At 34.4% G+C, this 14,346-nt stretch overlaps 1 protein-coding gene across 2 annotated transcripts in view; it reads right to left on the bottom strand.

Moving 5' to 3' along the window:
• LOC145266334 (putative E3 ubiquitin-protein ligase UBR7) overlaps positions 1 to 14,346 on the bottom strand; it is a 50,739-nt gene that overhangs the window by 23,968 nt on the left and 12,425 nt on the right. For both annotated transcript variants that reach the window (XM_080121921.1, XM_080121922.1), the window contains exon 4: positions 5,090 to 5,185. In XM_080121921.1, the coding sequence (XP_079978047.1) occupies positions 5,090 to 5,185 (96 nt within the window). The remainder of the gene's footprint in view (positions 1 to 5,089; positions 5,186 to 14,346) is intronic.

The raw sequence follows: 14,346 nt of genomic DNA, 5'->3' as shown, positions 1-14,346 counted from the left end.
ACTATTTTAAAATTTTTATCGAAAAAAAAATCAATCCAGGAAACTTGATTATGTTGTAGAACTGACATCTATTCAATTCTGCCTCAATCACTGCCTCGATATCGATCCGGAACTGAGAACGTGCCTTTTCCACAAGCGCCGGTAGGAGCTCGGTGAACCCTTAGCAAATGGCGGCAATCAGGCTGGCTTTAGTGTTATGGGACGTCATGTTGGTGATGCTCTTGACGTATAACCAAATGAAGTAATCCAGCGGGTTCAGGTTGGAGTGGGGGAGGAGGGAAGTGAGAAGAGTACAAAGTTGTAGCACTCCTTCTGAAGCTTAGCCCGGGTCTCTTTGAACTTGTGGGCCAGCGCCGAGTCCTGCTGCCACATTCAGGGTTTGCCAGCGTCCACCTGATTGCACACTCTTCAGCAGGTATACTTTGGTGTTGACTTTCAAGCCGACTTCAACGATGCGAGGTGGCATGATGTAACCCTTGCTTGAAACCACACCAAAGACCATAACCAGGAGTCGTCCGATATGTTGAGCTGTGCTCTCAAGCGTTAAACGGCCCGGATTTGCATTTTGAGGCTGCTGGAAATGGTCCGGTTGTCATAACTTGGATCAGTAAATAGTAGGAGTTGTACAGTTCCACATCTGATCTGGCTCATTGAACATTGTGTCACTTTCAGACATGATAGAAGAGTCCTATCGGTCTTGGGACTAGAACACAACTGGTCAACTAGTAGATGGTCTGCAACAAAAAAAAAATCTGTAAGATATATGTATCGATAGAAAAAAAATTTTCAAATATATATTTATATATTTTTAAAAAACAATAAAATTTAATTAGTATCCAAGAAGTGACTGCCTCATTCTCTATTTTGAAAAATATCTCAAGAAAAAAAGGGAGGATAATTCAACAATAGATTTATGTCGTAATGTCTTCAAATTCCCATTAATCAATGTTTTCTTTATAAAACTAAAATTACTTGATCAATTTACGTGATTTTTATTTGGTCACGGGTACGTACATCATAATACAGATTTTTCTTTATTTTTGTTCTCGTTTATGTAGATTAGCCATCTTTTCATGGACATTACAACATAAATATATCAATCTTGGTGCTTCTACACAAAATTTCGGAAATTGTGAAACTGAATTTCACATAAAAACAGTAAGATCTACATATTCCTTGTATTTTTAAGCTGATTATATTTAAAAATTACAAAAATCGAGAAGGTAGAAAATTATTTATTATGGCAGAAAACTTTCCACCTACTAACAAAGTTCATATATTATTTAATTGGAATTCATCATTATTGAGATGAGTATAATTTATTAATTTATTTATTGCGGACTATTATCCTCATCTTTCTTGGTTGTTGTTTCACAACGTTTTGGCCAACTATTCCTCTGGCCTTTGTCAGGTGGTAACCACGACTGTATAGGAACTCCGAATTTCCTAACTGCATCCTCAACAATTACTGCCTTCCATAGTTGTCATCTCACCACATACAGGCAGTAATTGTTGAGGATGCAGTTAGGAGATTCGGAGTTCCTATACAGTCGTGGTTACCACCTGACGAAGGTCAGGAATAGTTGGCCGAAACGTCGTGAAACAACTAAAAAGATAAGGCTAATAGTCTGCAATAAAATAAATTAAAGTTGTTTTGTTTAATAATTCAGTAAAATTCAGGTAATTCCGACTGCATAATTTGGAAGCTACCATTGTAACTTATTAGAATTGACAAAAAAAAAAAAAAAAAAAAAATCAGTACTTGTACGGTTTAGTCAAAACATTAAAAAATGAAAATATCGAAAAAGTTTAAATTGTACATATCCGTTATGGAATGAAGTTCTCTGAAAAAAAATTACACTTAATTTCATCAAGTAGTTTTTATTTTACAGCGAAAAAACAATTTGTTATGATACCGAGCAAAAGGTTTGATTTTTAGGAAGAAAAGCTAGTATTAAAGATGGGGAGGGAGTGTTGGCGTTTTACATGGAGTTATCTCCCTGTGGTGTTTCTAAACTCCAAACAAAAATTAAGAAAAAATCCAAGATGTCTGCCTTGCTGTCATAAAAACGTGTTTCTCCGCTGTAAAAAACTACTCGATCAAATTAAGTGAAATTTCTTCAGTCCAAAACGGATACGTACAATATAACTTTTTCGATATTTTCATTTTTTAATGTCTTGATTAAACTGTACAAGTACTAAAAAAATCAGTTGAAAACTTTTTTTATATCTGAAAACTCCATTATCAACTACAAAATCTCGTGCCACAAGCTTTAATTATTGAATAATCTCCCTTTGTTTCTTAAGAGCTTTTAAAATAGTGGACGAGACTGTCATTCTCCAAGTAGTCCTAAAATTTGATTTTCTGACAAGTATTTTTGTTTGCTCAAAAAAATTGCTTCTCATACTGTAAATGAACACTCATTCCAGCATGATTTCAAAAGAAATCTACATTCAATGAGTAACCTCATTTGCATATTACATTAAAAAAAATCTATTTTAATAATTAGCTTGCCGTTTTTTGTAATAGAATCGTTTTAATGGTTTTATTGAAAACACTTTAAAAATCTTTTAAAACTATTTTGGGAATATTATCTATTGGATACGTTTTTTTTATGTTTGAAGTTTTATTTTGATTTCAATAATTTTATTTTTATACTTTCATAAGCATTTTTATAACGTGGACTCAAAACTTACTTTCAAGATAAAAAAAAAAAAAAAAAAACTTTAATTTTTTATAATTTCATAAAAATTAAATTATAAAATTTCAAATAAAATAAAACCTTTTATTTTTCTAATTTTGTAATTAAATGTTTAAATAAAAACTAATTGTGTTATTTATATTGTATACTTTTTGTTTATGTCTTTTTCTTATATTTTATTTTGGTACTTGTACATTTAATCAACACATTAAAAAAATGAAAATATCAAAAAAGGTTATATTGTATGTATCCGTTATAGAATGAAGTTCTCCGAAAAAAAATTTCCCTTAATTTGATCAAATAGTTTTTTTTTTTTTTTTCTTTTTACAGCGAAAAACAATTTGTTATACCGAGCAAAAGGCAGTCATGTTTTTATTTTTAGGAAGAAAAGCTAGTATTAAAAGATGAGGAGGGAGTGTCGGCGCTTTAAAGTGAGTTATCTTCCTGTGGAGTGTTAAAAAAATTCCAAGATGGCAACTTTCAATGCGATGTCATATAAACACGTTTTTCCGCTTTAAAATACTTGATCAAATTAAGTGAAATTTTTTTTCCGGAGATCTTCATTCCAAAGCGAACACGTACAATATAACCTTTTTCGATATTTTCATTTTTTAACATCTTCATTAAACTGTACAAGTACCTTTATTTTAATAAATTGCTTCAACATAGAAATACTGAAGAACAATAAAAGTGAAGGAACTGATTTGCCTTGTCATCGCTTCCAGTAGCACTACGCCGGAAGTACGTTAGCAGACTATAACAGTCAACTGTGCTTTGAAATGTACATTCTTGAACTGTCGCACATAAGCCGGTTCAATACTAGGAAGCGTGGTACATGCATACACACAAATGTTCATAGCTATGCGCCTTGCATCAGAAATAATTTTACCCATGCTTCCGACACAAATCAATTTATATATTTTAATTGGAATTCATTATGGAGATGAGTGTTATTTTATTTATTTATTGCGGACTATTATTCTCATCTTAATCGTTGTTTCACGAAGTTTCGGCCAACTATTCCTCTGGCCTTCATCAGGAGATGACCGCGACGGGATAGGAACTCCTAATCTAACTGCATCCTCAGCAATTACTGCCATCCGTAGTTGTTGTTGTCTCACCATGTTTTGACCAAGTAAGCCTCTGACTTTGGGTAGGATTGAAACCGCTATCAGACAATTCTCATCTGGAACCATTGAGATTCAACGTCTCTATCCACTGCGCCACGGGCCCCGAAGGGCAAACAAGGTTGGATTTTTTTGGTCTTATAAATCTACGTTTATTTATGATCTGATCTTCCATGGTCGGGTCCGTACCAAATGGTGTATATATATATATATATATATTATTTAATTGGAATTCATTATTGAGATGAGTTATTTTATTAATTTATTTATTGCAGATTATTAACCTCATCTTTCTTTAGAACTAAGAAAGAAGAGGCTAATAGTCCGCAATAAATAAATTAATACAAATCAATTTATCAATTTATTTCATTAAAAAAACATTACGATGCAGAGAAAAGTCGTTAGGTATAGGTTCTCTTTCCTCAAATTTTTTCTTTCCACTCCATTTCATGTTCACAATTAGGACAAGCTGACCAGACTTATCTACAGTTTTCTTTGTAAATAATCGATCCGACTTAGTCGGATTTGGACCTTAGAATTTACTCTTGTTCATTTGTTTCCAAAATTCTCAATAACTACTCATTACATTTTTCTGAAATTTTGCATGAAGTTACAACTACCCAAGGAAAGAAATGTAACATTCTTGGATTTTTGATAAAAATTCTGGTTACATCCTCAGTGAGTCAAAAGTGGTCAAAATAACACTTTCCAGGACATAGAATCTTTTCCAATCATTTGATTTTGCTGAAAATTACCCAAAAGCAAGACCACATGGATATATATCTGAAAATGTAATATTTGACCATGGGAAAATTCTTGTTGCATCCTCAGGGGGTTAAAAGTGGTCAAAATAGCACTTTTTGGGACATAAAATCTTTTCCGACCATTTGATTTTGGTGAAAATTACCCAAAAGCAAGACCACATGGATATACGTGGCAAAAAACCTGACAAAAGCATATAGTTTTTAATTTTGTGATAAGGATCCGAGAAATACATTTCAATATACCTCGTTACTTCTCACCAAACAGGTTGTCATGAGAACATCAAACACAGCTTCTTTCTTAGGATCAACCATTCTTTGAAATGTACATTCTTGAACCTTGGTCACATGATCCCTTCCCCAGTTAATTATTTTTGTTTTAGCCTTCAGTTTCAATCCCAACATGAGGCATTTACTTATTTAACCACACTGAAAAGCTGTGATACAACAAAACAGTCTGTGGATGATATATACATGCACATATTTAGTGATTACTTACACTACTTTCCGAATCCGGGTAAGGTCTCTTGCAAGTACAATATTTGCCATTAAAATTGTGATTGTATTTGTTTTCCTCATTGTAATCCACTTTGTCCTGGAAAAAAAAAAAAAAAAAGAAAAAAAGTTCAGTGCTTCTATATTATACAAATGAAAAAAATATTAAATTTCAAGTGAAACAAATGGTACCTATGTAACTGTATTGAGTCAAATAGTAATATATCCAAAAATTACAAAAAACATTACGGTAGAAAAATAATTATTAATGAAAACCCGTCTTCAGTAAAGTTTATATGCAAAATAAAATTTGTCTGGCATTTTGAATTCCAAATGGCACATGAAGCAAAGCAACAGAACTTAATTATCTCCCCTGCCAACTCACCTCTTTTTTTTAAAGAAACGTAATACAGCGATTTCCTTCCATTTCAATTTCTTTTTTCATTAATAACCATTTTTCTACCTCATCGTTTTTTATAATTTTTGGATATGTTACTATTTGAGACCAGAATTACGTAGGTACCATTGAATTAATTAAAGTTTAAAATGCGAAAGTCAAGTATCATGCTTCAATTGTGCTCTAAACAGAAACATGCATTTCGAATACATTCCTGTCATATCAAAGGATCTGCTGCTGATTTTATATGCTGGGCCTTTCTGCTTGTGTAGTAATAAAATTTACTAAATGCACTTGTGATGTTAGACTGTATAAGATGTTAACTTTGGTTAAAATTGCCTGTTCCTTCTTTCACCAGATTTTTCGACTATCAATACTTATTGAAGACATGCCAATGAAAACCCTATCCAAGAACACTGTCAGATACATAAAGTAAATTTGTGTGAAATTTCATAAAGTAGCCCAGCCATTACGGAGTCTATAGGGAACAAACTCTCACAAACTTCCTTTTATATATCTCGTTAATCGTGACACCCTGCACTGATGATTTCCGAAAGGATGAAACACTAGTGTCTGTAAGTATTTAATAATTATTATGGTAAATAATAATGTCAGCCCCTTTCAGAAACTTGTTTCTTATCGTTGAGCACTTTCAATTGTAATAAAGTTGGTCAACTTAGCTCATATGCGCAGATCATCATATAATGATTAGCTCACTCTGACGTTAAAAGCATTTAATAAGAATAAATGTTTAATTTCAACTGTATCTCTCGCGGTTGATGGTAGCCGAATGGTTCAGGTCCTTGCTAATGAAGCCAGACATGACTTGTTGCCGGTGCTCAAATCTCTCGACTGGCGTCAATCGTGACAAAGTCGAAAGGATAAAACAATAGTGTATGTAGGTATTTAATGATTATTATAGTAAATAATAATTAATATATATTGCTGCTTTCAGGACCGCCAGCAACCACTGTAAAAGAGTAATAAAAAATGCAAGAGAACTATATGCTCAGTCCGTTAAATCTAAAGTAGCTGAGCAGCGGCTTGATTCTCACCAGTTCTGGCAAATAGCAAATAGGATCCTGAACAGAAACGCACGTTCTATCCCAACCATTATCAATGGACCAGAGGTCATCTCGACAGCATTCGACAAGGCCAAACTATTTGCCAAAAACTTTGCGGCAAATTCTACCATATTCCCTTCTATAACAGACAACACGCTATGCAACATACAAATATCTGTGCGTGAGGTCGCCAAGCTAATCAAGAACCTTGACTCCAGTAAAGCAACTGGTCCCGACGGTATTCCAATTATAGTGTTAAAAAAATTACAACCAGAATTGCCCCCATACTTTCCAAACTGTTTAAGAGTTGCCTTAAGGAGAAATGCTTCCCAACATCCTGGAAAACCTCATCAGTATGCCCTGTATTTAAGAATTCAGGTGATAAGTCATCCCCCTCTCAGTACAGACCAATAAGTCTCCTGTGTGTCATGAGTAAGTTACTGGAATCCACAATAAATAGAGAAGTAGTCAACTACCTCAGCAGAAATAACCTTAGCGACACGCAATATGGTTTCCGCTCTGCTAGATGTATAGCAGATGTGCTAACGGTTATATCTCAGGATTAGCGAATCTCTCGACAAAGGCTTCATTTCTAGGGCAATTGCTCTCGACATATCAAAGGTCTTCGATAAGGTTTGGCATAAAGGCCTACTACACAAGATTTCCAGCTACGGTATAACTGGAAATGTTTTCTCGATCATTAAGTCATTTCTCTCAGATAGGCTCATAAGAGTAGTGGTTGATGGGCAGAAATCAGAGGCCCACAGTATTAATGCTGGAGTCTCTCAGGGGTCCATACTGGGCCCAACTCTCTTCCTGATCTACATCAATGATCTCCCAAAACACGTACTAAAATCTTTCGTTGACATCTATGCTGATGACACGACCATCTATGGCAACACATCAAAGGCCGTAAATGATGTTCTCTCTGATTCTCTCTCCTCTGATATTGAGCACGTGGTACAGTGGGGAAAAAAGGTGGCTGGTTACCTTTAATGCATCTAAAACCAAGCTCCTATCTCTACACCATAAACACTCTGATCCCCATCTGGCATCAATTGAAATGGATGGCTCTCGTCTAGGGGAGGCCCCAGGTTTTGATAAGCTCCTTCCTGGGTTTGACCGTTACCCCTGATCTTAAATAGAACACATACATCAAGTCTGTGGCCAAGGTCGCTGGGAAAATGGTGGGATCCTTCTACCGCTCCTGAAGATATCTCACTAATGATGCAATTCTCTATCTATATAAGAGCCAAGTACGTCCAAAGATGGAGTACTGCTGCCACATCTAGGCAGGAGCTGCTAAAACAAGCCTATCCTGCCTGGACAGAGTACAAAATAGACTTTGTGGCTTAGTGGGGGATGCCCTTTTCTCTATCCTGCAACCTCTTTCCCACAAAGAGACGTAGCGACCCTGTCGTTGTTCTAACATTATTTCCATGGCAAGTGCTCATCTGAGCTCCATTCTCTGGTCCCCCCTCGTCAATCTTTTTCAAAAAACACCAGACTAGCTGAAACCACCGTCAATAATTTTCCCCACTCCCTATCTGTGCCTAAATCAAAACGTAGATTGCATGAACAAAGCTTCTTTCTTAGAACTGCATGCCTGTGGAACTCTTCCGCTTGCCTGTTTCCCTCCCGTCTTCAACCTGGATGTCTTCAAGTCCAACACAAACAAATTCCTGATGACCCCCCCCCCCCAAGTAATGACACCTTACCAATTCTCCAATACTATTGCCACACTATCCCTTTGATTACTGTACGCACAATAACCCTTATCCCCGAGTGGCCATTGGGCCTTGATAAGTGGTGAACTCCATGTAAAAAAAATAAAATTATATATATATATATATATATATATATATATATATATATATAAAATTATTTACTATAATAATTTAATACCTACAGACACTAGTGTTTCATCCTTTTGGGAATCTTCAGTGGAGGGTTTCACGATTAACACCAGTCAATATATTCGAACCCGGCCACAATTCATCTCTGGCTTGATTAGCAAGGACTGTATCCATTATAGTAAATATATATATATGTGTGTGTGTGTGTGTGTGTGTGTGTGTGTGTGTGTGTGTGTGTGTGTGTATTTTATTATACACACATTTACAGAATTTGGATTAGGTCTCTTGCAGGTACAATATCTGCCATTAAAATTGTATTTGGTTATCACATTATGATAAAAAACAAAAAAAACAAAACCTTCCGATTCACGAAAAAGAAACAACCTCCATCCAGTGTCAATAATTTTACATTTAACCTAAGTGGTGTACCTGTTCAAGGATGGATTTATCGTAACGAACCTACAATGAGTTCAATAAGATACACTTGAAAAAAAAGGTGAAAAGTCACATTGGCCAAAAACACCGAGAATAACATCCAAGATGAGAATAAATAATCCAAAATAATCAATGATTACCCAAAATGTATAACAGTTTTGTTTAGATGTTTCTATTGCTAACTAATGGAATCATAACATTTTGGTGGACAGAGAAGAAAGTGTTGAGGCCACTTTGTGGTAGTCTCCGCTTGTTGGAGAAACATTGACTACATCTTATATATATATATAGTATGTCTTACAACCGTTTATATACCCCCTAGATCATAATATGTACGATTTGCGAACTATCTAGATTTATTTACATTGACTTTTTACAAAATTCTTGCTATTTCAGTCCCTCCTGTGTTCGCTCGGCTTTTTCGTATAAAAGCGAAACTAATTTGAAGCTAAATAAACATTGTCTAGAAATCAATCAGCAAGCTTTTGATCAATAAACCCCTTATATCAGACAATTGCTATTCAATTTGGACAATCACTTTTTATGGGGAGTCCCCCCCCCCTCAACATCTTGAGGAAACAAAACCAACCAAAGTTGGGTAAACAAATTTGGACAATCCCCCCCCCCCCACCTCAACATCTTGAGGAAACCAAACCAACCAAAGTTGGGTAAACAAATCCAAAAAAGCAGCCGCAGTAAAAGTTAACTGCCGTATTTCTATTTGACCTCATTAAATACGCGCACATGTCAATTCAGTTTTTAATACTTAAATAAATTCAAACGTCTTGCTGTTACTCTCCCTTGCTGGCCTCGCGGATAGCATGTCAGGTGTTTTTCACACTATATTTTCCACCTTCGCCTCAAGGCTTCTGGTTCGATCCTACCTACCTACCAAAACTTTTTTTTTTTTTACATTTACCCCCCCCTCCCAAACACACGCGCCCAAGCAACACCAGGTACCCCCGCTAGTCTATAATATAATCTCACATGTTTGCTTAAATGTATGTATGTATGTAGCAATACACATGAAAAAATTGAAATAGCTTGAAATATTTCAATATTGGTATGCATAGAAAGAGCTTGATGAGCTAAGAAATAATCTTTTTAAATTTTTAAAATCTGATTAAAATTAAGGAAGTTATGGCTATTTTTGTGCCTCACACATTTGGATATTTTCCCCTCTTTAAGATCATATGCGTTTCGTCACATTTTTTACACTACTTTTTCAGTAAAAATGTCATATCTTTGTTAAAACACAAGACTAAAAAATGAAATTTACTGTATAAGTGTATTTTTGTACAAGGAATCAGAATATGCAACTGAAAATCTCCCAAAGTTTATGGTTTCCAAATAATCTGCAGTAAATGTGCATAAATATGCAGCAATTCCTTAAAAATGCCATGTATCCATAAACAGAAAAGAAGTTGGAGAACTCAAAGTTGAATTTTAATGTGCTTTATGTACAAAAAACTTAAATCTAAACATAAGACCATTTAAAAATGAATATATTGCAATATTTCTTTGGTATTATTGTAGATTAACACCTTCTGACCACCCCTCCAAAATGTGATTCTACCTTTTTAGGAAATTATGTATAAAATGCCATGAAAAACTTTAATGAAAGATAAACAAATTATTTTAGAATTGAATGTAAAATAATTTCCTATTACAGATCATTCTAGCATTTTAGGGCAGTTAACTTTTTTTTTCTATGGGAAAATATGCATGCTTTTTTTTTTTTTTTTTTTAAGATGATTATGTGTAGTTTTAAGAGGGTTTCTATGCAATGAGAATATGTGGAGGGTTGCCATTCGGACTTTGAATTAATTGTAGGGCTAAGGAAAGTTATGTGCGAACATACTGCAAACTTGACAGAGACAAAGCTAACAAAAACAATATTAGAGGGGGGAGCGGTTAGTTTCATAAAAATTTAATGTAAAATAATTCACCATTTCCTGGCCATTCTAGCATTTTAGGACAGTTAACCAATTTATTTTTATGTGTATTTTCTTTAAGGAAGGATCTATTTTTTGTTTGTTTTAGATGCTTGTATGTGGCTTACAGAGGTATTTTGTTGGAGGGGGAGGGGGGCTTGCCACTCGAACTTAGTGTTATTGTTAGGGTTAAAGAGTGTTTTAGGAGGAGACTTGCCACACATAATTTGGATTAGAGGTGAAGTTAAGAGAGCTTTTTTTCAAAGAGAGCGTTCATCACTCATATTTATTGTTAGCGGTTCATAATTATTGGCTTTATATTATATATTTAGTTTTAATTTAATAAGAAACTGCGCTGCGAAATTTCAAAGAAAATTCCATAAATTTGTTGATTTCTATTTTCGAGGTTGAAGGTGTTAATTCCATAGGCCGTTTATACTACGCTGGAGCAGGTTGTAAAAATATCTTTCGCTTAATAAGTAGAAAAAAAAATTAACGAAATAAAAAGCTTCCTAATTGTAGTTTGATGTGTTTTCTAACTGCTTTTAAAATTTCAAGAATATTGATATAGATTTTGAGGGTTTGTATTACTATACACAGATTCGAAAAAGTTGTCAAAAAAACAAATATATAACAAATAAATGTTATCAAAAGCAAGTTACTTTTCTACCTAACTGGATAATTTTTTAGTGTTTTTATTTAATGTAACATGTTTATTCAGCTTGAAAACAGTGTTTACCGATGTTTTGGAAAATTTTAAATGGCGCCCGCCGCCCGACTCTCTTGAAACGGTAAGTTTGGGGAAAAGAGTTAAAAATAAAAAAGTAGACAAAATACTGCTAGAAACTTGCTCAATATATGTTACCGTGACATAGGCTGACATATATTCGGTGAGTTTTTAACAGTATTTTGTATAGTTTTTTTTTTTTTTTTAATTTTTAACTCCTTTTCTCAAACTTACCGTGTCAAAGAGAGTCGGGCCGGGCGCCATTTTTAATTTTCCAATACATCGGTAAACACTGTACGTTTTTCGAGCTGAATAAACATGTTACATTAAATAAAAACACTAGAAAATTATCCAGTTAGGTAGAAAAGTAACTTATCTTGCCTTTGATAACATTTATTTGTTATATATTTGTTTTTTGACAACTTTTTCGAATCTATGTATAAACGAGATTTTGATACTTATTTTGATTTTGAAAAAAAAACATTTGTGGCTGTTCGCAGTAAACATTATTTTAATTCGCTGTTCAAAACTAATTTAAAGAATAAAAGTGCATGCAAGCTATATATCTACAAAAGTTTATTTTGTTTTTTTTAACCATGTTTTTAAATTTGACCAAAAATGTGAGAAATTGCAACAGATTCATAATGCCGAATTGGTTGGGATTGTTGTTATTATACATTCTGAAAACCGAATAGTTCTAAACTAATGTTATTCTGATAACAAAATAGCTCTAATTAAACATAAGAACATTTATATTCATATTTCATTATGTTTTCATTTTGTTTCATTTTGTTTTTCTTAATTATTTTCATTATGTTTCATTTTGTTTTTCTTAATTCGTTCTTGAATAAAAATTAAAGAATGCGTGTTTGTTTATACACTGTGCTATGGCTGATTCTACAGGCTGTAGCTGCTGCTGCTGCTGCTTCTAGTAATATTAACTTCATTTGACCAAATTCGATAAATAGAAACAATTTTTTTTTTCGGGTAGGTCCTTTTAAATTATCAATTACCGCGCTCCTACTAAACATAAAATAATACTTTTAATTGATAAAGATAGTAAAAAGATTGATTTACTTACTACTGGGTGTCCGAAGAATTTTTTTTTCAAAATGTTCGATACTCGGCATATTAAAGTCTTATTTTTAACACGACAAAAAAAGAAATGGTCAAAAATATTTCGGACACTTGACAGTATTAAGATTAACACCTCTTCTTATTGATTCCCAAAAAATTCTTCATACAATCACGGTACGGACCTTTAGAAAACAGGGGGGGTCATTACAAAACCTTACCGAAAACGCCATTTTATGACGTTCACATTTTTATCACTTTATTTGCTCAAAACTCTTAAAATATATAATGTACATTCATATTTATTAATTCATTTGAAAGTATATTCATTTCCGAACAAAACAGTAGTAATTTGAAGACTTGAAGTGCTTTGGTTTAAAAAATATGGCTATTTTAGTAGAACTACCTTGAAATCTGTGATTATCCAAAGCGTTTTTTCGTCCGTGTGTATTACTAATGTATGCCTAAAACTTTTGACAGAGGTAATGGATTTTCACGAGATCGGTATTGTTTTGAAGCATTAATTCCTTCACTCTCAACTGGGCACTTTTCTACAAGGAGGGGTGTACTTTTTTTCACTGATATTTTCGAAAGTCATCCTCTCTTTTCGATGTACTAGCCTTAATTTAAACCTTCGCCACTTCCGGTTTGGCGATGGATGCAATGGCAAAGACGTCACTTCGTGGTACGGGTTCGAGCCTGCCTGCCTACTACCACTTTTTTTTTTTTTTTTTTGCTCAGCACACATCTCCAAACATCTGGGCAACGCAGGGCACCCAGGCTAGTATCAGAATAAAGATTAAATTTACAGATTTAAGAACTCGGAATGAAACACGCTGAAACAGGATTATATATTTACATATATACAGGCAAATTTATATATACGAGAATACTGAAAAATACAAGGTGCATTGGTGTACGCGTGTGCATATTTCATGCATGCATTGGATTGTCCGTTATACGTGTGAGAGTTCGTAGTACACGTGTATAGATTTAGAACGTTCGTGGCGTATATAGTTTAGTGCCTACATGTGTCTTGAGGCGATGAATGTTCCTTGTGTATGCGGTGTGTGTATATACGAGATTGTACATCCTTACCTTGAAAGGATTAAGATTAAAGGTGTGTCCCTTACATGGGCAATAAGAAATGTGTTGACAGGTCAAAGGCAAGCGAGGGAAAGAGAAAGAGAGAGAAAGAGAAAGAGAAATGGAACAGGAAATAGAGAACACCACCTGTTGGGCAAACAAGGATTACAGAGGCAGGTAACCGATGTGTTATTTAAAGGTGTACTACGTTATGTATGTATGAATGAGTGTCTATGAGAAGAAAAACCTTGAATATAAAACCTGCGGCTGCTGCATCCAATAATGTTGACTTGCTCTTCTTTTTGGTTTAATGTGGCAGTTGTTCAGAGAGTGGGATTGTCACAGTGCAAAGTCTTTCCTCACTATAAAAAGCTTCAAACACAGGCATTACTTGATATGCAGTGGAATACAGGAATACACCCAATGTGTATCTCAATAACAAAAAGGCTGGCTGTAGCCTAAAACGGTAAACAGACATTCAATGAGGGTTGATGCAGATATGGGCGTCAACGGCAATAAAGGCTCTGGAACTGTAGATGGTTCATAGAAGTGACCGTCCGGCACGTGCTGCTAGTGGCGCTCATGTATGTCTGCATCATTTGAGCCAGAGATGTATTAAGTAATGACAATACTCGAGAACGAGTTTGCTGCCATCGTGTGTGTATGTACAGTTTGAATAACACACGTT

This window comes from Euprymna scolopes, chromosome 41, assembly GCF_053919585.1.
Source record: "Euprymna scolopes isolate OS-2025 chromosome 41, ASM5391958v1, whole genome shotgun sequence".
Taxonomy (NCBI): Eukaryota; Metazoa; Mollusca; class Cephalopoda; order Sepiida; family Sepiolidae; genus Euprymna; species Euprymna scolopes.
This window is presented reverse-complemented; position numbering and strand designations above follow the sequence as displayed.